We start from the raw sequence: 23,808 nt of genomic DNA, 5'->3' as shown, positions 1-23,808 counted from the left end.
GACAGTTGACTGTGGAATATTTAAGAGCGAGGAAATTTCACGACTGGATTTGTTGCACAGGTGGCATCCTATCACAGTTCCACGCTGGAATTCACTGAGCTCCTGAGAGCGACCCATTCTTTCACAAATGTTTGTAAAAACAGTCTGCATGCCTAGGTGCTTGATTTTATACACCTGTGGCCATGGAAGTGATTGGAACACCTGATTCTGATTATTTGGATGGGTGAGCGAATACTTTTGGCAATATAGTGTATATTGTTTGTATTATGTGCCATATTTTATTTCTGTACAGAGAAGACACTGACATAAAGGATATGCCCCAAACTGATTTTTCCACACATAAGACATTGTATAATATAGCATATATATATTTAACCAGTGGGGCCAGATATGGAAGGGATGTGTGTGTGCGCGTGTGTAAATAAATACAATATGCTTAGTCATTATACTGTATAATGTCGAGTAAATAATATCTGTGATACTGAACACCTGTATACCTACACCTTCATGTAATCAGGCGATCATGTAGCAGTAGTGCAATGCATAATATCATGCAGGTGTGGACCAACTGCCTCAGGTGATGTTCACCATCATCACCAACCATCAGAATGGGGAAAAAAATGATCTCAGTGAGCTTGACTGTGATGTAATTGTTGGTGCCATATAGACTTGGATGAGAATTTCATTAACTGCAAATCTCCAGGGATTTTCATACAGTCTTGAGACCTTAAAAAGAACGGTCAAATAATGAAAAAACATCCAGTGAGCAGCCGTTGAGAGGTCAATAGAAGATGGCCAGCTGACAGAAAGGCTACAGTAAGTCAATAAGTGTGGTAAGCAGAAGAGCATCTCAGAATTTACAACATGTTCATCTTCAGGCAGATGGGCTACAACAGCAGAGGAACATGTTCCAGTCATGAACAAAAAGCTGATGCTGCAGTGGGCACAGAGTCACCAATACTGGACAGCTGAAGAGTGAAAAAACATAGTCGGGTCTAATGAATCTTGATATCTGCTGGTGGCATCAGAATTTGGCATGAACTCATGTCCACAACCTGCTTTATCTCAACAGTCCAGGCTGGTGGAGGTGGTGGAATGGTGTGGGGAATGTTTTATTAGAACATAGATTAATACCAATCAATCATCACTTCAATGCCACAGCCTATTAGAGTATTGTTACTGACCAGACACTTCATGGCCATAATTTACCATCTTCAAATTATTACTTCCAGCATGATGTGGCAAAAATCGTCTCAAACTGGTTTCATGAACATGACGAGTGCAGCGGCTTCCCAGTAACTGGAACTGAATCTATTTGAAAACCTGAGATGTGAAAGGACAGGAGACTGGCAGCATGAGAATATACAGGAAAAGATCTGTGATGCAATCATGAACTTGGTCCAGAATCTCAAAGAAATGTTTCCAGCATCTTGTGGAATAAATAACATGAAGAACTGAGGGTGTTAAAGCCAGTGTTCCTAATAAAGTGCTCAGGGAGTGTGTATTTAAATCTATTTAGAATAATACTTGCTACTGTTATCAGAAACCCAACAGTTGATTAAAATATCATCCTAATGATTTTTGAGCATGATCTATACATCAGCTTGCCCCAGGCTGACCCCTGACATGGGTGGATATCATTATTTTTTTGGGCTGTCCAGCTCACATTTGACTAAATACATACAGACCCTTGACCTTAGAGCATTGTCACACACACACTGTGTAAACTTATCCCACTCTCCCCTAAATATAAGTAGAGATCAGTTGATTCTTCACACGTCAAACCTACCTGAGCCTGGAAATGATAAGCCACGTCATACCTCAGCCTAACCCACACTAATTCCCACTCGTTCCATCAGTCGCTTAAACTCGGAAAACTGGATTTTATTGATTAGGGAATTTGTGATGAATTGTTTAAGCTACTCATCTGGCTTTAATGCGGCACCTGGAGGACAACCGATGAGTTTTTACATTCTCTTACCTTCAGAAAGTTACGTCCTTTAATCCATATATCTATTTCAGGGGAAAAAGAATAAATAATATAAAACACCAACATAGTGGAGTGTGATGAAGCATCATACATTACTGACACATTTGTGATATATAGTACATTACTGATCCAGCTGTTTACATAATTTGATGTGTGATTGAAAAGCAGGTGAAGACAATTACTCTTCACCAATATAATACAGGCCTTTCTTATTTGATAAATAACTCAACATAATTGAGCAGTAATTCTAAATGCCAGGGTACTTTACTCAACATGTCCTTCAAAAAAATCAAATCCGCTGATGTTTACAGATGCAAGCCCGGTTCACCTGCAGTCCCACCTGGAGGTATTACACTGACGTTTGTGCTTGAGATCCAAAAGATGGAGACGAGACGATCGATCAGATTTTCAGCTTTCATTTCCAGATATTTTCATCCAGATCACGTAAACGACTTCGAACCTGGCACCGATGGTGGCATAACCACCTAATTCTTAGGTGAGCTAATAAAGTTCAGGCACTGATAGTGTTAAAGTAAATAAGCCTCTACTATTAATAGAGGGGACACCTGCAGCTCAATTAAAACAACAAATGAAATACTGCCGCCAATCTCTCTCTCATATTTCTCTCTCTCTCTCTCTTTCTCTCTCTCTCATATATATATACACAGACATAAACAAGAACATATTCTCTTCAAGAAACATTTTTTTCCTCATGATTCAGAATGAGTTGATCCAAAAGGCAATATATCAATAAAATGAAGACACAAACTGTCTCCCTGCTTAAGAGAAATTTATGAAACAGAGCAGTCTAAATTCCAAATCTACAAAATTGTAGAATTAAAAAATAAAAATACAACCAACCCAAACAAAAAAATCATTTCTGCAGGGTTAAACGTAAATCCACTGCTGCCACAACCCCGAGAAAACACTGCCCTCTGTTGGCCAGACAGCAAAAAGTGTGTGAGGTTCAATCAGCATTAAGGAAATACGGCACCCTGTGTGTAACAGGCATTCCTTCGAAATGCATTAAACATCAGTATAAATAAAGGGATCTCAGGGTGATTTACTCAGAACAACATGTTTGATACAACCTTGTTTAATAGAACATTTGTACAACCAAGAATGTAAAAAAAACCCAAAACAAACAAAAGCAGCTAAAATGAAGAGTGATTCACTTTTTTTCTTTTTAAAAAAATATTGTCTGCGTTTTTGCCCCTTGTTCACAAACCATTTTGAAAATTTTAACACAAACAAAACAAAACAAAACAAAACAAAACCATCGAAAGGCAATTACATTTCTTGGCGATATAAATATAGTGGTCTGAACAAGGTTTCCAACAACTCATTAAAGAAGAGCATTTTCGAGTGACGCGGCCATGGTCTGATCAGTTGATCTAATTGTACAAAACCAATTGCTTTTCCTTAAATTTAATGTGCTCTTCATGTTGAATATATACATTCTGTATGGCAGTAGTCTGTTAATACTGACTGCTCCCGACTTTTTAGTAAGTGTAGTCTGAGTAGTAATCCTTTGGAGGACCGTAGCCCCGGTTACAGTGCGTTCCTCCCCACATTGACCCTCTGCCTGGTCTGGACCTCATGGGCCTGGGAGGCACTCCTCTCCCTCTGAATCCTCCACGCCTCATGTCCATATGCCCTGGCATGGGCCCCCGGGGGCCAAACATGCGGTTCCCGCCATGTGAGCCTGGCCCGTGTGGCCCTCCTCTGCACGGAGGGCGCATCGTGGCTCCAGGACGGGGAAGGAGCCCTCTGGGGTTGTTATGCACGCCCCCTCCAGTCATGCCACGGGCAGGCATCATGCCACCTCTGTGGCTCTCTGTACAAGAGTTTACTGATGTCCTATTAGCCTGACTACTGGGCATCATACTGCCCAGTGTGCCGCTCGTCTCAGTCCCTAGGTCCTGGAACTGTACAGAGGAAGGCGGTGTGCCAGATATGCTTCCATCAGCTTTATTGTTAAGAGTCAAATCTTCACTTAATCCTTCAGTTGGCGCTGCACCTTCATTTTTCCCGAAAGATCCCGGGGTCACCCCCGGTACATAGCTGTTCTGTGCCCCTGTTGGGGCTGCCCAGTTAAACACAGGTGGTGCAGGGGGTGCGGGTATGGGACCAGGGAATACGGGAGGATCTGGGTAGCTAGGCAAAGTGCAAGGTAAAGAGGAGGAGGAGGAAGATAAAGACAAGACAGGAGGTTCCATGGCTTTAGTCTGTGTATCTTGACAGCCAGGCAAAAACGTCTGACTGTCATTGATAAGAGGATGAGTTTGAGTCTGAGGCAAGGGGTGAGGGCAGGACAGCACATCTGGATCCATGTCCACTTTGCGGCAGGGGGTTTGGGACAGGCCCGAGGGAGCAGTGTTAGCAGATGGATTTACACAAGAGTTGGGGTTAGCCTGATTAGCCGGCTGGGACAGGGGGACAGTGTTGGCGAGGGTTACGCTCATGCTGCTCACTTGGCTGTACTCCTGTCCTTGAGAGGTCGAGCACGCAGGTGAAGAATACGCCGAGCTCATGTGATAGCCAGGAGAACCGGAATAGGGGCTCCACTGTGCAGAGTTGGGGTACAAGTAGCTCTGATGGGGGTTGACGCCAAAGCTAACCAAGTTGTCTTCCCCCTCAGCCATGGACGTTGCAGCCTGCTTAGAAGCTTTATACTGCGAGATGGCCGCCTTGAGAACGTTGTAATCCACAGGACACGAGGACAGAGGTTCTGTGTTATGTGGGTCAGATTGAGCAGGCAGAATGTCCTCACTCACGGGTTGAAGAGGTAGAGTGGTCTGCTTCTCTGCTACCCTGTTCTCTGCCTGCACGGTTGCATCCTCATCTGAGTCTAGCGACATGTCCTCCTCATCCATGCATGCATCAGGCTCTGCTGCAGAGGAAGGCAATGTTAGTTATTAAAGCAATTTAATTTTACAACAAAAAACATGTTAATTCTAGAGAACTGCGATTATAAACAAAGCCAATTATAGGCTTGAAGAAAGATAAACATCATGAAAATGTGAAGCAGCCTCATGTAATTAACTACATTTTAACTGCTCGGAGCAAAATAGCACTGATTATTTCAGCCTAGTGCAACTGACTGTCAGAAGGAGTTCCAGAGATATTATGATCCTCTGGAGGTACAAAAGAAAAAAATAAAGGAGAACAAAGACACATAAAGCGAGATATAAAGTTAGATCTGCTTTAGAAAATGATAAAGCCATTAAACCATTCAAGGTTGTGGAATCCAGCACCGCATCGGTCACAAACAATGCACCGTGGTTATTACCTGGAGCTGGGACAATGGGCTGGGTGGAGTCTTCAGCTCGAGTCCTGCTTATCAGGCTCTCAAAGTCCATCATTATGTCATTCAAGCTAGCAGTGATGATCCCATTACTAGAGAATCTGGACACATCAATGGACTTATCTGTTTACAAAAAAAATAAAAAAAGAAGGCTGTTAATAACATTGAAATGAATGAAAATCCTAAATCAGGGCTCTCCAACCTTTTCCTCCGAGAGCTACTGTGACTAAAAATTGAGAAAGCCAAGATCTACGTGTTATATTATTTTAGTAACATGTATTTACACAGCTTTAAAACAGCTTTATATGACACTTCCATGTCCAGTCTTGGTGCTAGCTGTGTGTGAAATGGACTGATGAACGGCTGGATTAAACCGTGTGATGCAAATCCACGTGTGGAGGAGTACGATTTGTCCGATTTCGGTACGGGGCGGGGTTAATCGAGTTAATTTGATTTTCTCTATGGACCTTTATGCAACCTACTCAGAAGTGGGTACGACGTGTTGGAGAACCCTGCCCTAAATGATGTTGCTAACAGAAAAAGAAACAGACATGGTGTAAATAAATAGGATTAGAATCCATCACTGTTTGAGTGTTCGTTCATGTACCTGTGAGGAAGATGATGTGTCGAAGCTGTGTGTGCTGAGCCTGTAACTTCACCAGACAGTCCAGATCTGGAGCTTGTCGTGATGGAGCGTCACACTCGTGGTAAGGTAAGAACTCCACCAAGTGCTTCTTTTGATAAGCTGTCAGCAGATTTAGCAGATCCAGAGCTTCACTGTTTGACCTGTGAGAGAAGAAAGAGAATGAGTCTGAGTCAGAGAGCATTGGTGAAGTGAACGTCCACAAATGAGAGGTAGCTCTCTTAGTATTGTCCAGTGATATTAACAAAATGTCCCGTAACAAAACAAGCAGAGTTAAATGGTGTGAAATATTAAACCAGCTTCTAAAATGAAGTTGGTGAATTAATGCAGTGTGTTACTCTGCTGTGCTGAAGACACTGACCTGCTGAGCTCCTTCAGCTTCTTCTGAGTTTTACAGTGCACCTTCCACTTCCATGGCATGCTCTGTCCCTCTAATAACTGTAGGAATGCCTGTAGCTTCTCTGCAACACCAACATACAAACATTAAGCCACAAGCCAAAAACTGAAAACTGAAGGGTTAATGCAGATCCAGTGACAACTGAAAAAGTCATTTCTAACATGTACGATAAAAATATTAGACAGATGCCGACCAACCAATAAAGGCGTGCCAGCTACACAGCAGTGGAGGACTATGAACTAACCTCCATCAGTGATCAACCCTTAGTTAAATTCAATTTGAATGGAGGAGGTAGAAAGCTTCAACTCAATCTCATAAATAAAGACAAAGGTAGGTTTAAGTGTACTCAGGCTCTGACCCTTTCCAATCCATTGAAAGCCTTTATAGCTCTCTTTATCCAGTGTCAAGTACTTACCTAAAGTAATAAAGTCTGGGTTCAGGCTGAGCTCGTCTGATACGATTAAGCCTCCAGACATAAAAAGCTCATTGTAAGTGCGATTTTTCACATCATCGAGGCTGTCCACACCAGCAAAATACACCGTAGTCAGCTTCTTTAGCGACACCAATGCAGGAATCTAAAAGAGTTTAGAAGCAGGTTTAGGTTTTAGAAACAAATGCTTCCTGAATACTCAGTGGATTATATTATATTAGAATAAAATAATAAAACAAACCTTTTGAACATGAGAAGCTATGTCTTCATTCTGAATGATGACCATGAATTTCTGCTGACAGTTCTTTTCCAGATATGTCAAGGGATTGCACTCAATGTTGCCAAGGTTCTCCAAGTAACTCTGATGAATGGAGAAGGAACATATATATGAGACCAAAGCAAACTAAATCTAAATCGTCAGTGAAGAGTTAGAGTTAGGACTCTTACCTTAATCTCTGTATAAAGTTCATTTTCCTCCTCTTCCCCTCGCTGAATGTAAAACCTAACTGCGTTCATCTGCATGATTTCCATCAGCGTGCACAGCACATCTGGCTTGATCTGGCCCATCATGTCATTTCCTGGTGCGCCCGTCTGGGAGGGTTCAGGGGGCACCTCGGGTATTAGTGGAAGGCCAGTGTTTACTGTAGGCATGCATTTGGGAGTGTCTGCAACATTCGGAACCTTTGCATCTATCTTTTTTGATGCGTGAGATTTTCTGGTAGGGGAAGCCTGTTTGATGGGGGTAGGAAGAGGTGGAGTAAGGGTAGGAGTCGGCGTCAGGGTTGACGCAGGTGTCTGTGGCTTGCTGGCTGCCTTGTGTAAGCACTCCTGTGGTTTAGCTGACTGCTTGGAGGGGAGAACCGTGGCAGTAGTAACAGTAGGAGGCACAGTAAGTGCAGACAAAAGACTAGAGACAGGTTGAGGAAGAGGAGCAAGAGCAGCTTGGACTGTATCATTCTGAGCAACAGCAGCAGGAGAGCTAATCATGTGGTTCATCTTTTCGCATAGTGTGCTAACGTAAGCCTGTACCGGCAGAGGTGAGATGTATTCCGAGACGTATGGAGAGAAGGTGGACTCTAAAATACTGGGCGCTGCCTCATGCCAAGGCAGTGTGGGCTGGGAAACGTAAAATATCTGCTGCCTTTCCATCAGCTCCTGGATGCCTGTGCATAGAGACTGAAACTCCTGGTCCAGGATGGAGTCTAGCGTTTGCCCTGCTGCTGGTACTGTTCTGTCCTTCGCTGATGAACCGGATGTCCCGGCCTCAACCGCAGTAACCGGGACTGTGGCCAGTAAGAAAGACGACAGAGTCATTAAAAGAAATACAAAAAGAAATAAGCACACTGGAAAATCCAATGCTTTCAAGCAGAGTAACTGAACCACAACAAAATAAATAAATAAATTTATTTTATTTTATTAAAAAAAATAAATATATTTGTCTAAAGATACATTATGATGACTAGCCTTAATGTTTGTAAGACTGTAAATATTATATGTTTGTCTAAATGTTGGAATACTTCACCTTCACAGTGGTCACAGTATAAATAAAGCAGAAAGGTAAGACGTACCTGTGGAAGGTGTTCTCCACTGGACACGGTTATGGCTAGCTTCAGCAGGGAGCTGCACCTGTTGCTCGAAGCTGGAGGATGGACTGCACAAATCCATACTGCCAATACTGCATGCCATCTGATCCTACACAACACACAGACAAAAAAAAAACAGTCGATGGTTTTAACGAGTGATGAAATAAAAATATCATGCATACTCATTATACGAACATAATATTTACATCCTGCATATAGCAAACGTGCTGAATGTTGACTAAAAGATCAAACGTTGCAACACAAAAAGTCATTAGCCTGTTAACCTCAGGTCAGTGTTTTAGCCTGGTCAGGGTTGTGGTGGTGATAGCCATGTTAGGCAGCGCACTGATTAATAAGACATCGACTTCTTACAACTTCTTTATGGAAAGTGAAACTCTAAAAACAGTGACATATCCGATTAAGGAGACAAATGTGTCTTGACTGCAGGTTTTCACCAAAGTAAAAGTGAAAGTGAAGACTTTGAGATGATGATGATAAACTCGTAAGACCATTACTGTAATACTGTCTTAAAAATAACAACAAACTATAAAGGTATGACTGGTATGCAAAATAAATTCCAAACCTCCAGATAATCGAGTGAGACCTGCTCATCCTCAGTGTGTCTGTTTCGCAAGCTGCACTCATAGTGGGCAATGGGTTCGGTTGTCTCACACGTCCGCTCAGGTACCAGGCTCTCCTGGAGTTGCGTGGGCAGCATAAGATGAGAAGCAGTGGCAGAAGCGGCAGCAGCAGCAGCAGCAGTAGCAGTAGCAGTAGCAGTGCTTTGAGACACCTTCTTCAGAGCGGTGATAAAGAACTTGAGCAGAGTCTGCGTGTCCTGGATGGGTGTGTCGTGGCTAACGTGCTCGCGCAGGTCCGTGTCACACATCCCCATGCTGTCCATCACCGCTGACAGAGACATGGATGTTTCACCCTGAGGAACTGCAAGATGCAAGAGGATAAAAGAACACACAGGTTTTAAGTGTGTATCTGGGACAGGCAGGTGCTCCACAAGCTGTGCATCGTGCCATTTTAGATCAGTAGCTCCATCCCTTTGTGCTTCTGGCCTTCCTGCACTGCACTGAGTAACACAGGTGTATGCATTAACACACTTCTCTTTACACTGAACCTAAAAACTGGTTGTGACTCAATTCTAAAATCCAGCATTAGGTTACACTCTATGTTGTTAGAATATTTAGATTTGGGTGTTGAAGGAGGCTTGAACTAAGAAGACAGAACCTTTTCTTAAAGAAAAAAAAACCCACATGCCATACAAATAATAAACCTAGCTTAATATTATCAGTTGATTTATCAAGTTTATGACAAATATAAATAGGCCTTTGTAATTTTCTTTTCTTTTAATCTGTGACAGTAACTCAAACACGATTAAATGCTTTTATAGATGAATAGATTTTAAAGAAACTTCTCTCCCTCACTCATTCTCTCATTCTGTGTGTCCATCTGGTCAAGGTTTCCTCATTATGGAGGGCTTCAGATAAAACTGAAAAAATAAAAAAACTCTTAAGTGATAAAGCTTTATCAAAGCTATGGTCTCTCACCTCTCCCTTGCTCTCCATTGCTCAGGGCATCTGTCTTTAGGTACTTGCTGACACCAGCTGAGACGTCGCCCTCAGATCTCCGCTTGTGCCCAGCAGGCTCCCAGTCCTCAGTGCGCTCCTGCCCACCTCCATCCTCTTTGCCCAGTGACCGTTTGTGTAGTTGGATCAGTTTCAGCAGCTTTTCCATTTTCTCTTTGTCATACTCGCCCTGGGGCTTCTGAACACTACCACCATTAGACTGCGCCAGTCCGGTCCTTGTGCTGCCCGAGCCACTCCAGTCAGACACAGGACTGTATTCGTCAACCATGGCAGGTCCGCTGTCCTCCACGTCCTGCCGCAGGCACGTTACGGCCAGTTGAAAGTTCGCAGGTGCATGGACATATGTTTTTAGCAAGGAGTCCATGCCCTTGGGCCGTTGCGGTGGGTACGAACCGAGTCGTTCGTCCGAGCTTGACCTGTACTCGGGCACAGAGTATAAGCGTCCTGAACCATGTTCCCTCAAACTCAGGTAGTCCAGAACCTGGCTTTTCACTGCACTCGCCAGATCTTTAGGTGGATTGGAGCGCAGTTTAAAGAAAGCATGGTGCAAGGCAGGCGCAAAAGCCTCTAGGTGCTCAGTGATTGGGTCTTTGGGCTCTAATGGAACCAGAGAGTCCACGTGTAGGCCAGTCTGCTTGGACACTTTGGAAAGGATGCAAGAGAACACAAGAGTAGTCAATAATAATGAAGGTCAACCAAACACATGAAAACATCTCTAAATGATTTCTGTGGAAAATCATACTTACATAACCGGCCTGCAATTCTTGATTCTTGAAAAACAAAAAGTGCCTGTAAACCTCTGTCGCTTCTCCCTCGCTTCTCTACATTTCAGAAAAGGAAAAGCAGAATGCCATTGTATGGTGTAATAAACAACAACAACAAAAACAACAAAAATAGGTGTGTGGACAGGAATATGCACCATGAGTGTACCATTAGAACTGTGCAGGTGACATGATAAGAGGAGGAAAAGAAAGCCTCTTTCTGCTAGTGGCTTCACAAGAACCTGAATGAAAACACAGAATAAGACTCAATGACGGAAAATGTGGAAAGAAGAAAAACAAAAGGGAGCAAGGACGTTCCTCTGTCTGTTTGCATCTGGCTACAGAACTAACAGAACACTGAATGTTACATGAGTATTGTTTGAAATATCTGAAGCATTAGAACGAACTTATATACAATGCTAAGAATAATAATGATAATAATAATGATAATAATAATAATAATAATTCAACACACAATACTAACTATAAAAGTATATGAGTGCATAAAACAAAAGCCCTCACCATTTTCTCCTTCTCCATTCTGTGTAACAGGCTTGACAGGCAGTTGCCCTGCTTGCTCTTAGCTATGACATCAAACAGGCTGCAGTACATCCCACATTTCGTTACTTCCATAGAAAACAGCAATAAATAATAAGTCATTACATAACAATAACAAAACCAACATGTAATACTGTTTCGCAAAATATTTTATTAAGATTATAAGAATCTCAATTTTCAGCATTTACTTATTGTCATAACAGTTATGTGATTTATTTACCCTCTTGTGTTCCACTATACGCATCCCATGACAGCAGTGTAGAGGGAATTTTCCTTTTCACCTGTTCAAGGTGCATTGCCATATTTATGTCAATCTTGTCAGGACTGAAAAAGAAAGCAAAACTCAGTAAAAAAAATACCACTTAAGAAATATATAAGATCTATTCAAACATTGGACAATGAAATATTACACTTTATTGCCAAAAGTTTTGGGACACCCCTCCAAATCATTGAGTTCAGGTGTTGTTTTTCAGGGGTTGGTCTCGGCCCCTTAGTTCCAGTGAAAGGAACTCTTAATGCTTCAGCTTCATACCAAGACATTTTGGACAATTTCATGCTCTTTGTGGGAACAGTTTGGGGATGACCCCTTCCTGTTCCAACATGACTGCACACCAGTGACCAAAGCAAGGTCCATAAAGACATGGATGAGTGAGTTTGGTGTGGAGGAACTTGACTGGCCTGCACAGAGTCCTGACCTCAACCCCATAGAACACCTTTGTGATGAATTAGAGTGGAGACTGTGAGCCAGACCTTCTCGTCCAACATCAGTGCCTGACCTCACAAATGCACTTCTAGAGGAATGGTCAAAAATTCTCATAAACACACTCCTAAACCTTGTGGAAAGCCTTCCCAGAAGAGTTGAAGCTGTTATAGCTGCAAAGGGCGGGACAACTCCATATTACATTCATGTGCATGTAAAGGCAGACGTCCCAAAACTTTTGGCAATATAGTGTAACATCAACTAATCAAGCTGTATTATGTGATGTCATAAATTGCATTCGTCTCTCTATTTACAGAAAATAAAAAATGAGCATAAGTTATTCACATACATCATCACTTACAGTTTAAGGGGCAGAAAGGGGAGATTGGGCGACCGGAGACAGACGTGAGACAGCTCTTCTCCTCTGTTTACTAACGATCCACTCCACACTGTATATCTGCGCCACCCTAAAAGACACAAGATACAGGTCAGCATGTCTAACACAGCTAATATTTAGAATAAAGAAAGTGAATGACGTCATAAACAACTTTCCGAGTCCGGATTAAGTCTGCTTACCTCTATGTCCTTCATACACACCACTGCTTAATCTACAAAAGATTAGCAGAAAAATAGCTTAAATTGCACAAAAGATCCTTGCGGTTGGTGAACACAGCATGAATTAATAAAATGAAATTAACGAAATAAAATACCTAGGGTCATTTTTACAATAAACCAACATATACGTAACAATAAGAAAAAGCTAATCCACATGAAGAGAAAATGTCCTGAAATGCACCATCAAACTGACTCTTAAGTTTTATTATGACACAGAAAAGATTCTGTACCTGTGAGCAGCCGTGGCCGACTCTTTGCCTTTATACTTGAAGGAGACCACAGCATAGGGACACACGTGTCTGGGCCGTGACCTTAGCTCCTCAAACGCAAACTCGTAAAAATATTGCTGTAGATGACATATGGGGGGAAAAAGAAAACATTACACCTAGCTATAATAATATTATATATATATATATATATATATATATATATATATATATATATATATATATATATATATATATATATATATGTACACACACATACATATATATTTATATATACACACACATATATATATATTATTTACATAAATGCTGAGTTATGACCAAAGCACAATACCTGAGTGAGCTCAAAGGCCCTGTATGACAATAACGAGGTGACTTTGCTGGCATTTTTGTGCACGTGGCAATCAAATTTAGGCGTAGGTTCCAGATTATTCTTGGGCGTATTTTCAAATATGCTTTTTAATCTACCCTGCAGAACAAAACAACAGGCCATGGACTATTTGAAAAACAAACAAAAACACGTTACATACTATAAATGAAATGGAAATCCAGGAAATATTACCTTCATGACTTTAAATACGATTATATCCCCAGAAGCACCGGCTTCGAACGGATTCATCTGCAGCAAATCTGAGTATTTTGAAAGATAAACCCCTGAAAGAGAAAGAAGAAAACAATCCTGCTAGTTCTTAAACACTCCAAGGGCATATTTACAATACTCTACATTTACTTTGACAAATATCAGATTTATATTTAGACGAGGCCAAAGGAAGAACAGAGAAAAGCTCTCACAATTTGTTTACTTGTGTCTAGTATGTCAACAAACTACAGACATAATCCTCCTAGCCGGCAAGTAAAACCAAATCAAACGTATACTAACTGGAGGGAAAGCCTTCCGACATTTTAGATCATGAGGTTATGGTTTATTATTTGCATGTGTGTGTAGCATTACCTTTATTAGGATTTCCCAAGTTGTTAATACGTGCATGTCCCACTGAAAGACCTTTTTCACACACCCAGCGAGTCTGGAACATGAAGCACAACGGTTACCATTGAACACAAGCTCAAAATCCACACTACAGTTCTTTAACCGGGTCTAACACACCTGATTCCACACTTTAATGAAAATTTAACATTCTGTCAGCTCATTCAGGTGTGTTAAACGCGGGTGCACAGCTCTTTCTCTTAACGTGTTCGAGAAGGAGTAATGGCGGCTTGATTGAAATATCATTACTTCAGCTTCAAGTTTAACAAAAGCATGATTCGAGAGACTAAAAAACGTCTCACCTTTTTTGCATCAGGCAGCAAAAAAGCATAGGAGTCTGTAAGCTCAGCGTCTGTCCGCCCAGCTTGCTTGAGTTCCCTTTTCTTCTCTACGTACTGGGCAAAGGCACATTAGAAACGAGTTAACGCAGACCATAGCTGGTATAGTAGTCAAAACTTGGCCTCTGTTAAACTGTACTTAATTTAGCCTGCGACATCATGATCTGGCATGAGTAAGTGAGGGCTGGTCATAAACATATTACCTTACAAAATACCCCAATGAAAGAAATCCAGCAACTATCATCTAGCTGTTTTTATATCACTATAACAACACAGACCTTTTCCTAATGAAAACATACAGCTGATGAAAACATCTACCACCACTTATTAAGAAAAAAAAAAAGTGATTACGTCACCGGAAGTGAGGGACAAAAGGATATTTCTAATAGCAAACTTACCTCTTTCTCCAGGAGCTCGTTGTGAATGAGAGACGCTTTAGTGTAGGTGAAAGCTCCTCGAGATGATGCATCCAGGTATGAGGAAGACAGCAGCTTGAAAAGCTCCTCAAACTCCCACGATTCTGGCACTAACTGCTGAAGCAGACCTAGAGTATCAGGAAAGAGGGAATAAAACAAAACACAAGAGCATGTCAGGTCAGACAGAACTGGACACTAAACAACACAAGAGCATGTCAGGACAGACAGAACTGGACACAAAACAACACAAGAGCATGTCAGGACAGACAGAACTGGACCACCAGGTAGAATTAAACGAAAACATTAAACATTTCAAACCAGTAGATGTAGAGACGTCTTTTAGCTGGTGAATTTAATGATCAGAACCTGAAATAAAACCCTGAGGAAATGGAGAGCAGAACACCAGGACGTGTTTGTAAAGAACAGCTTCGAGTTGTACACAGAAACCACAGTTACATAAGAAGAAAATGTTGGGGTGATTTATGAAGCTATAAAACCATACAGAAACTACGACATGCCAGCAGCTCCAGGCTGACCTGAGCATTACCTCTGAAAGGTAAGAACATGACAGCTACTCTACCTGTCGGGGATTAGTTTTGATTCAGAGGGAACAGAAGTGAATGTGTGTGCTCATGGGGAGAGTGGCACTTCTGCTGTCTTAACTACCGATGGAGCTATTTTGGCTAACACCCACTTAGCAACTTAGCAGTGGTCAGACTCAAATGACCACACAGGAGCAACACATAATGTAAGACCAACAGAAAGTGCAGTTCCAAGCGGTTTGTCAGATGCTTCCCGTCTTGTACCGGAGTGTTTACTAGTTAGCTAGCTGCTAACTTCCATTCGCGTCTGCTGGCTGAAATGCACGGCTAATTAGACCAGTGCAAAACAAACCAGCGCTTGTGCACGTGCACTTCGAGCAGTGACACTAACTAGGCCAACTAAACAAAGCCTTTAGCGGTGAACTACAGCTAGCAGGCATGCAGACCACACTGGGAAGCACAAGAAGCCCTGTTCAGCTCGAGGAATGCCAGTGAAGGGGACACAACCTTTGCGCTCCTTGATCTTCCGCGGGATTTGGAAAGTCTTCCGCGACCACTCCTCGGATGACCTGTGCAGCGCCGACGGTGAAGTGCTGCAGTTCTTCAAATCTGACAGCCCGCTCCTCCGTCGCTCACAAGCATCTTGTTCAGACATTTGCTCGTCTTCGCATCCAGCTTGATCGCCATTTTGCTTGGATGTAGTCGTGGTAGAGGCTGACAATTGTTCCTGGCTCTCGCTGCCGTCCAGACACAGGCCGCTGGTCTTGATGCCGTCCCGCTCGTGTTTTCTGTCCTCGCTCGGATTACAGGCCATTTTGGCCGCAGATCACTTCGTCGACTGGCGATGAAGTTTGTTTCAGCGCCGCTTCACAGAGTAATTCTCCTTCTCAACCAGCCTCCGCCATTATGCCTCTGACGTGCGGCTTCCCTGCGCTGCGAAAACTCTGGCGTCACTCTGTTTACAAGTAGCCGAGCGCCCCCTACAGGACAAGAACACCATCACACTATACACAACAATAGGCCTGGGGGGGGGCTCCATACAGCAAATAAAAACAAACAAACACATAAACAGTTACAGTGGTGGAACATATCAAAAATATCAAACAACAATAGAAATTTCTTAAATGAGTGAATAAAAAGCTCTATGGCTCTAATAGATCTCTGTATGCAAAACGTTTGAGAACCCCTCTATACAATACACTATTTTACATTTTAATCTTTAACCAAATTTAAACCTGCTGTTTTATCAAGAACTTTATCCTGACAGCGCTGGGAGCACTGGGAACAAGACAGGAAGGAGCCCCCATTCTGCATTCTGCATCCCTTTCTGTGGGTCTGTGCAAGATGCTGAATTAAAATGTGTGACTCTAAACTTTTTGCTCAATTCAATAAAAAGAGTATGAGAACTGCATGCACTGGTAGCCAGAGTGGTTAAACTTGAGGTTTCTCCACACACTGATTGATTTCCCAGTATTCCATGAACCAGGTAAAGTGTTTGTTGTTACTTCCAGTGAACCTACTACTCCGGTCCAATGGTGGCCATCTGATCCTCAGATCAAACCAGCTGTTAATATGTTACGTAAACCAGCTGATGGAGTAATGGTCATCATCACCCTGGCCTGCAGTCTGAATGCCATGGCCCGACAATGACATCCCACTCTATGAGGAATGTCTTCACATTTTCTCTCCTCCCAGTTGTATGAGTGTGACTTTTAATCAGTCTAAGAAGCTATTTCTCTTTGCACAGTCTTCATGATGTCATCTTTTCTGCCATATCAAGACCAGCTTCTCAAATTAAAAACCCTGACCCTTACATTAAAAAATCTTTACAAATCTAAAAAAATCCAGAAGACCGGGATGCAAAACATTTTTCCTAATTAAAAAACTTTTAGAAATTCCAACATTAACTGTATTAAGAAAATAGTGCTGTGTGTCAAGATAGTAGACCAAACAGCTATAACATTATGACCAGTGCCAGGTGAAGTGAATAAGACCGATGATCTCCTCATCATGGCACCTGTTAGTGGGTGGGATATATTAGGCAGCAAGTCAACATTTTGTCCTCAAAGTTGATGTTAGAAGCAAGAAAAATGGACAAGTGTAAGGATTTGAGCGAGTTTGACCAAAAGGGCCAAATTGCGATGGCTAGACCACTGGATCAGAACATCTACAAAACTGCGGCTCTTGTGGGGTGTTCCCGGTCTGCGGTGGTCAGTATCTATCAAAGTGGTCCAAGGAAGGAACAGTGGTGAATCGGTGACAGGGTCATGGGCGGTCAAGGCTCATTGATGCACGTGGGGAGAGAAGGCTGGACCGTGTGATCCGATCCAACAGACGAGCTACTGTTGCTCAAATTGCTGAAGAAGTTAATGCTGGTTCTGATAGAAAGGTGTCAGAATACACAGTGCAGGACGGGTCAGGGCTGTTTTTGCGCCAAAAGGGGGACCAACACAGTATTAGGCAGGTGGTCATAATGTTATGCCTGATCAGTGTACACACATTAATATGAAGAAATTTAATAATATTAATATTGTAATATTAAACGTAGGTAAGATTTGTGGAGGAAAAAGGTCTCTAATGTCTAACCCTTTTTGTTCAGCTAAATATTATACTTCTTCTGAGATAATGGCTTACATTTTTCTTTTTATCATTTCTACAAAATATTCCACATTATTTGTACCAGTAAGAAATGTAAGCTATTTGAGCTATTTTAATATCCCCTTGCATTGCATAAATAAGTACTGCATTGCTGTTAAAAAAATGTTACCATGATAAAGAAATAATCCAGAACTTATATTAAAAACAAAGAAATGAAATCCAATAAACAATACATGGTGTTATATGGCAACAAGTGGCATGGCAGTAAAAAATAACAAAACAAAAACCAACTAAAAACAATGAAAATCAAATATTTTTGTCTTATTCCAGCTCTGCCATAGTTCCTTTGTTGTATATATCATACTCTTTGAACCGGATATAGTCCTTCAGCGTGTTTGGCAGAGGTAAAAAGCTGATAAACATTGGAGCCCTAAGACGCAGGCGACCGAGACACTCCCGGATCTTAAGACGGCATAAATGCTTCAGGCTTCGAGTGTTTTCTGTAAAGAAAGCAAAAAGGTTGCTGTAATTATAATTACGTAATTTTAGAAAATTTGGATATATATATATAGACGTAATTTTAGGTATAATATCATGCACAACATATTTACGTTGCTGATCCCACACCTTGAATCCTACATATTTCTGACCACTGTTTCTGCTCCACCAGGACGCTCTTGAGTTTGGAGCAAAAGGTGACATGGTCAACATAATCCAGCAAGATTCTGACCACCTGGCCTGTAAAGTGCTTGAGCCATGACACCGTTATCACTTCACAGAACTGCAGACAGAAATATCGTGTCAGTTGTTGCTGAGTGGTGTGTGTGCAGATTTTTATACATGGGCTGACAAAGTGAGCAAAGAAACACAACTATCTCTTCTGTAATGTTATCCCTAATATTTAAACCATATATGATTTGTTAAGTTTGCATTTAATTGAATAGTTTAGACTCCTCAGAGGTGTGATTGGGATTGGGGTGTCAAGGTTCAGGTGAGTTACTTGCACGTTATGCACATACAAATAAGTTACAGAACTAAACACAAATAGGTGTGAATAACAACATAGCAAATTAAGGACTGCATCTTAAAATATCCTAACAAGAATATTGTCAGTAAAGTGGTGACCACACGACTTTGACCACAAGACTGAGGACTCCACTGATCAGCAATAACATTAAGACCACTAACTGATATGAATTGTGAATAAAGTGAATTACATTAGATTATATTACAATGGCACCTGTCAAGGGAATGGGATTTATAAGGCAGCTAATGAACAGTCAGTTCTCAAAGCAGGAAAAATGGACAGCTGTAAAGATTTGAGCGACTCTGACAATGGCCAAATTGTGATAGCTAGATAATTGGGTCAGAACATCTCCAAAACATAAACTGAAGAAGGTGGCCTGACCAAAAAGCACACCCTGGTACCATAAGGTATGGTCTACAATCTTTGTAGCTCATTTGCGATTTTCTTGCAAATTGTAGAATTTAATTTTAAACTCCGTCTCATAGGTTATTATTTTAGTTAACGGATAGTCAGTGTGTCCCAACCCTCCTCCCTAGCCCTGTCCAGTTGCTCCTTTCACCCACACTTCAAGACCACTCTGCCTCCAGACTTCACAGTTAAGAAGGAACGGCCCTGAAGTTAATCTATAAACTGATGTCTTACCACTACATCTCTTATGACAGAAACACTCCAGCCCTCGTAGTCCACAGGGACGTGAGGTCCCTGGCCATAGGGACAGTCAAAACAACGCTGTACATCATAGCCATGGTTTAGCAGCATCCGGAGCATCACCCCGTCCTTCAGAGCATACTGCAGGGCCGAGGGGAAGTGTGTTGTATTTACACGTGAGTAGTAGTTCACGTTCGCTCCATAGCGCAGCAGCGTGTTGATCAGTTCATAGTTGCCCAGGCGCATGGCTACTTGCAGGCAGTTGACAGGGTCCTGGTTCGGCATAGCGCCAGCCTTCAGTAACAGCCTTGCTGACTGTACATCATTGTTTGACACAGCAAAATAAAGTGCTGATCTGCGCTCATCCTCATAGTTCCTCCGCACCCGTGGATGGAGCATGAAGTTGGGGTCAAACCCAGAGTTCAAGAGAAGCTCAAGGCATTGAGCATGTTCACCTGCAGCAGCTGAATGTAATGGGCTCATACCGCTCTCTTTAATGGCCTCTTTTTTAGTCACTGGGATCAGCTGTTCCAGTGCTCTGGGAGAGGATCAGGAGCAAAATTGAAGAGTTAAGCATCTCAAACAGACATTTACTAATACATTATATGGACAAAAGTATGTAGACACCGAACCATCACACCCATATGTGGGACTTCTTCAAACTGTTGCCTCAAAGTTAGAAGAACACAATTGTCTAGAATGTCTTTGATTTCTTTAGCATTTCAATTTCTCTTTGCTGGACCTAAGGAGCCCAATCATGTTCCAGCATGGCTTTGCCCCTGCGCACAAAGCGAGCTTCATGAAGACAAGAGGACTAAATCTGGACTGGGATGTTCAATAAGTACATATGATTGGTCATATCAGAATGGATGTAACAGAGAATGATATTAAGGATATGCAGATATGTAGATAGATTATGACCATTCATGATATTTACCATCTTACAGTTATTCTTCTATTACAACTGGAAGCAGGCTACACAATGGGCCAGGACAGTTATGAGAATTCATATAAAAGACCATCCATCACTCACAGCAGATGGCCTCGATAAGCAGCACGGTGAATGGGCAGATGGCCCGTGTGTGTGGGAGTGTTGGGGTCAGCTCCGTAGTCCAACAGCAGCGAGATTATATCAGGGTTTCCAGATGCTGCCGCGTCAAACAACACTGATACAGACTCTACAGAGTGAAGCTTTGGCCATATGCTGGCTCCTAAGAATGAGAGTGGGAGAAAGAGGAGCAATTCAGGTAATTGCCTTCACTTATCATTCACATATAAGATAGGCCCAATACTGCATATACATGCAAAGTACATAAATATTCTACTAATACTAATTTGTGCAGTTTAGTCTGCATATAAACAGCACCGATCATCACGGGAGAGAAAAAGCTTCCAGCACAGCACATTAAGCATGGCATGACACAGCTGGTTCTCAGTTGAGCACGCAAAGACTATTCATTTCTCTCACACATCTTTTCAGATGCTTAATTGGCTGTCACATTACTTCCACAACAGGGGAGAAAGGAGAAAAGAGTTTATGCTCCAGGACCTTCAGGTGGCAAATGATGTAGTTCAGGATTCAAAGATGAACTGAAAAGGCTGAATTAACTCTTAAATAATTGTATTACAAATTTAAATAACCTTTTTGTAGTAGGATTTCCACAACATTCAAATGGCCAGCTTGGGCTGCGAGTCCTAAAGGTGTATGTTCAGTGGCATCACAGGCATCTGGATCAGCACCGGCCTGAAGAAGCTGGTACACAAAGTCCTCTAGGCCCAACAGAGATGCTTCATGCAGAGCAGTTCTCTGGAGGCTGCCTTTACGATCCACCTTAGCATTATATCGTAGAAGAAGAGAGGCCAAGTCGTAATGATTATTCTTTATGGCTGTTCAGAGAGACACAAAACATGCGGATTTAGATGGTCCACAACATCTCAATAATGAGACACCATTGCTGATACTCTTAACTGAAGATCTACGTATCTTAAACATATGATGCTGTACATAAAAGGATGACTCAAATGTCCTGAAACTGTTACAGGAAACAAAGCTATTCATTGCTTGAAAATTTACTGTCGCCTAAATATCTTTGCAATAAAAGTGACTAGTTATGACACACCCCCAACTAATGCAGAGTCCTCGTCCTCGTTCTGACAGTCAGGACTGCAGCCATTCTGGAGCAGGAACGTCGCATTGTCTCTCAGACCATTCACAACAGCAAGAAACAGAGGAGTCTCTCCTTTCAGTGTGCGGGACTCACCCGAGCCCTTAGGAGATGCTGATAATACAATTCTTTCATTAAATGTTTAATTAACAGCTTTAGACTTTTAAATGGATGGAAGAATATAGACCTGAAAAAATGATCTCTAAAATTCTCCTCTTCTGCTGAACTGCTGCTTGATGCAGAGGGAGCCATCCCCTGCTTTCTGCCATGGACATTGCTGCCTTGTGCTGCACAAGCATCTGCAAGGCATCTTCATTTCCTGTGACCATACACATGAAATGTACATAGGAGGACATATGGTCCTGATTATTTGTCAGTATTAGCAGTGCTAATGAATTAGTAACAATCCAAACACAGGGCATCATCAAGCTGGAAACATTTGTTTTGTACAAGCAATTACATCCTGAAAATCTTAGTGCTTCTGAGTGTGTGTAAATACATGCATAGGAAAGCTAACTAATGTAAACCTTGATCAGTTTTAAATCATTTAATTAGCAAAAGATTATCAAGTTTAAATCACTTAAAGCTTCACAGATCTAAACATAGCCTCCTGCTTTGACAAGACAATATCAGCAATGTCTCTTTGTTTCTCTCAATATTGTGGCCTTTTTCAGATGCTATGGCTCATGTTGCAAAATAATGCATCCTTTTATTCTCATAAATGTGAGTCAAAAGTTTTACTAGTCATTGCTGTCATGCACATACCCAATAATTTACAAGTAATTGCATATTTGCATTATACACCGATCAGCCATAACACTGTGAGCAGTGCCAGGTGAAGTGAATAAGACTGATGATCTCCTCCTCATGGCCCCTGTTAGTGGGTGGGATATATTAGACAGCAAGTCAACATTTTGTCCTCAAAGTTGATGTTAGAAGCAGGAAAAATGGACAAGTGTAAGGATTTGAGTTTGAGTTTAACGAAGGACCAAATTGTGATGGCTAGACCACTGGATCAGAGCATCTCCAAAACTGCAGCTCTTGTGGGGTGTTCCCGGTCTGCAGTGGTCAGTATCTATCAAAGTGGTCCAAGGAAGGAACAGTGGTGAACCCGGGACAGGGTCATGGGCGGCCGAGGCTCATTGATGCACGTGGGGAGAGAAGGCTGGCCCGTGTGATCCGATCCAACAGACGAGCTACTGTTGCTCAAATTGCTGAAAAAGTTACTGCTGGTTCTGATAGAAAGGGGTCAGAATACACAGTGCAGGACGGGTCAGGGCTGTTTTGGTAGCAAAAAGGAGGACCAACACAATATTAGGCAGGTGGTTGTAATGTTATGCCTGGTCGGTGTACACACATTACTATGAAGAAAATCAGCACTCCCACAAAACTTTGTTGGCTTACACAAAAAACATTGAAGTGAATCAGACCTTACCTGCACATATGGCTGTAAAGATTTCTTCATGGTCAATGTATTCTAGTTTAGGATCACTACAGAAAAATCGCAAGTGATTATATTTCTTTACACAAGTATACATGTAGATTGTTATGTCCTGGAGAATGCCATGTGGAGTCTTACACCGGAGCTTCATCTTTGCGCTTGCCGTATTCCAACAGACTCTGCTCAATCATGTACTGCGTTGCTTCATCTTCATCCCACTCTTCCTCATCATACAGGCCTTCCATCTTACACACTTTTCATTCCATGGAACCACAAAAGCCAAATGGAATTGAACAGGAACCTCAAGAAGTGTTTTGGGGCAAGGTGTTTGGATCATAAGTTAAGTTTGTTATAAATGGGATAGGGTTAGTTCCACTACAGGTACTGTCTGTACAGATCACCATAGTAACTGGATCATAGCCAAATATTTAATAAGTGTGGTATTGAGTAATAATAACTGTATTGATCATTAGGGGTCATGCAACATGCCTTTATACAATTTACTCAAACATATTCATTATAAGCAATACAACTGAAAGCTCTAAATGCCTTTATAAAGTAGAATCTGTTTGAACTCTGACTGAAAACTGACTCTTGAGTTTGGAACCATGGCGGCTTATAAACATGCAACACTCCAAGCTCATGCAGCGCTCTGAAACACTTCCCGGAAGAACAACGTTTTTACATACACAGATTCAGATGCAAATGTTTCTTTTACCTTTCGGCAATGGACACTGCTGTTTTGTGTTGCACTTATAACCTCAGAGTGTTTCAGGCTCGCTGCAGACACACAGCTATTTATATCCTAACACGGTTAAAAATATAAAATCATGGGACTA

At 41.8% G+C, this 23,808-nt stretch overlaps 2 protein-coding genes across 3 annotated transcripts; both read right to left on the bottom strand.

Moving 5' to 3' along the window:
* Positions 1–3,070: 3,070 nt before the first annotated feature.
* Positions 3,071–16,047, bottom strand: tasorb (transcription activation suppressor b). 2 transcript variants are annotated; one of them, XM_058409547.1, is made up of 23 exons: positions 15,598–16,047; positions 14,531–14,676; positions 14,097–14,189; positions 13,762–13,834; positions 13,372–13,463; positions 13,144–13,278; positions 12,813–12,928; positions 12,544–12,575; positions 12,329–12,434; positions 11,488–11,591; positions 11,232–11,335; positions 10,879–10,951; positions 10,695–10,769; positions 9,910–10,590; positions 8,934–9,292; positions 8,336–8,459; positions 7,215–8,050; positions 7,009–7,128; positions 6,753–6,912; positions 6,302–6,401; positions 5,905–6,083; positions 5,283–5,420; positions 3,071–4,883 (listed from the first exon to the last, which is right to left on the bottom strand). In XM_058409547.1, the coding sequence occupies exons 1-23, from the start codon at positions 15,902–15,904 to the stop codon at positions 3,493–3,495; spliced, it is 5,544 nt and encodes a 1,847-aa protein (XP_058265530.1). In that variant the 5' UTR covers positions 15,905–16,047; the 3' UTR covers positions 3,071–3,492. The 2 variants fall into 2 exon arrangements, with proteins under 2 accessions (XP_058265530.1, XP_058265532.1); XM_058409549.1 differs by having other exon boundaries at positions 3,071–4,880.
* Positions 16,048–16,278: 231 nt separating this feature from the next.
* asb14b (ankyrin repeat and SOCS box containing 14b) lies at positions 16,279–23,726 on the bottom strand. Its single transcript, XM_058409550.1, has 10 exons — positions 23,688–23,726; positions 23,108–23,222; positions 22,964–23,019; positions 21,716–21,847; positions 21,484–21,642; positions 21,005–21,250; positions 20,397–20,574; positions 19,358–19,901; positions 18,316–18,469; positions 16,279–18,188 (listed from the first exon to the last, which is right to left on the bottom strand). Exons 2-10 carry the CDS (start codon positions 23,212–23,214, stop codon positions 18,010–18,012), a joined length of 1,755 nt encoding a protein of 584 aa, XP_058265533.1. The 5' UTR covers positions 23,215–23,222; positions 23,688–23,726; the 3' UTR covers positions 16,279–18,009.
* Between the last annotated feature and the right edge of the window lie 82 nt (positions 23,727–23,808).

The sequence above is a fragment of the Hemibagrus wyckioides genome, linkage group LG15 (assembly GCF_019097595.1).
Source record: "Hemibagrus wyckioides isolate EC202008001 linkage group LG15, SWU_Hwy_1.0, whole genome shotgun sequence".
Lineage (NCBI taxonomy): Eukaryota > Metazoa > Chordata > Actinopteri > Siluriformes > Bagridae > Hemibagrus > Hemibagrus wyckioides.
Note: the sequence above shows the minus strand (reverse complement) of the source record. Positions and strands in the feature narration are given on the sequence as shown.

What these genes read in the sequence shown, in the direction of transcription:
- tasorb (XM_058409547.1), bottom strand. Translation starts at nt 15,904, where the DNA reads ATGGCCTGTAATCCGAGCGAGGACAGAAAACACGAGCGGGACGGCATC. An exon ending in ACACATCATCTTCCTCACAG is followed by an intron (nt 5,421 to 5,904) that starts GTACATGAACGA and finishes TTTTGTAAACAG; the next exon opens with ATAAGTCCATTGATGTGTCC. An exon ending in GCCCATTGTCCCAGCTCCAG is followed by an intron (nt 4,884 to 5,282) that starts GTAATAACCACG and finishes CTTCCTCTGCAG; the next exon opens with CAGAGCCTGATGCATGCATG.
- asb14b (XM_058409550.1), bottom strand. Translation starts at nt 23,214, where the DNA reads ATGGAAGGCCTGTATGATGAGGAAGAGTGGGATGAAGATGAAGCAACG. An exon ending in CGCAAAGATGAAGCTCCGGT is followed by an intron (nt 23,020 to 23,107) that starts GTAAGACTCCAC and finishes ATTTTTCTGTAG; the next exon opens with TGATCCTAAACTAGAATACA. An exon ending in CTGTCATAAGAGATGTAGTG is followed by an intron (nt 18,470 to 19,357) that starts GTAAGACATCAG and finishes TTCTGTCTGCAG; the next exon opens with TTCTGTGAAGTGATAACGGT.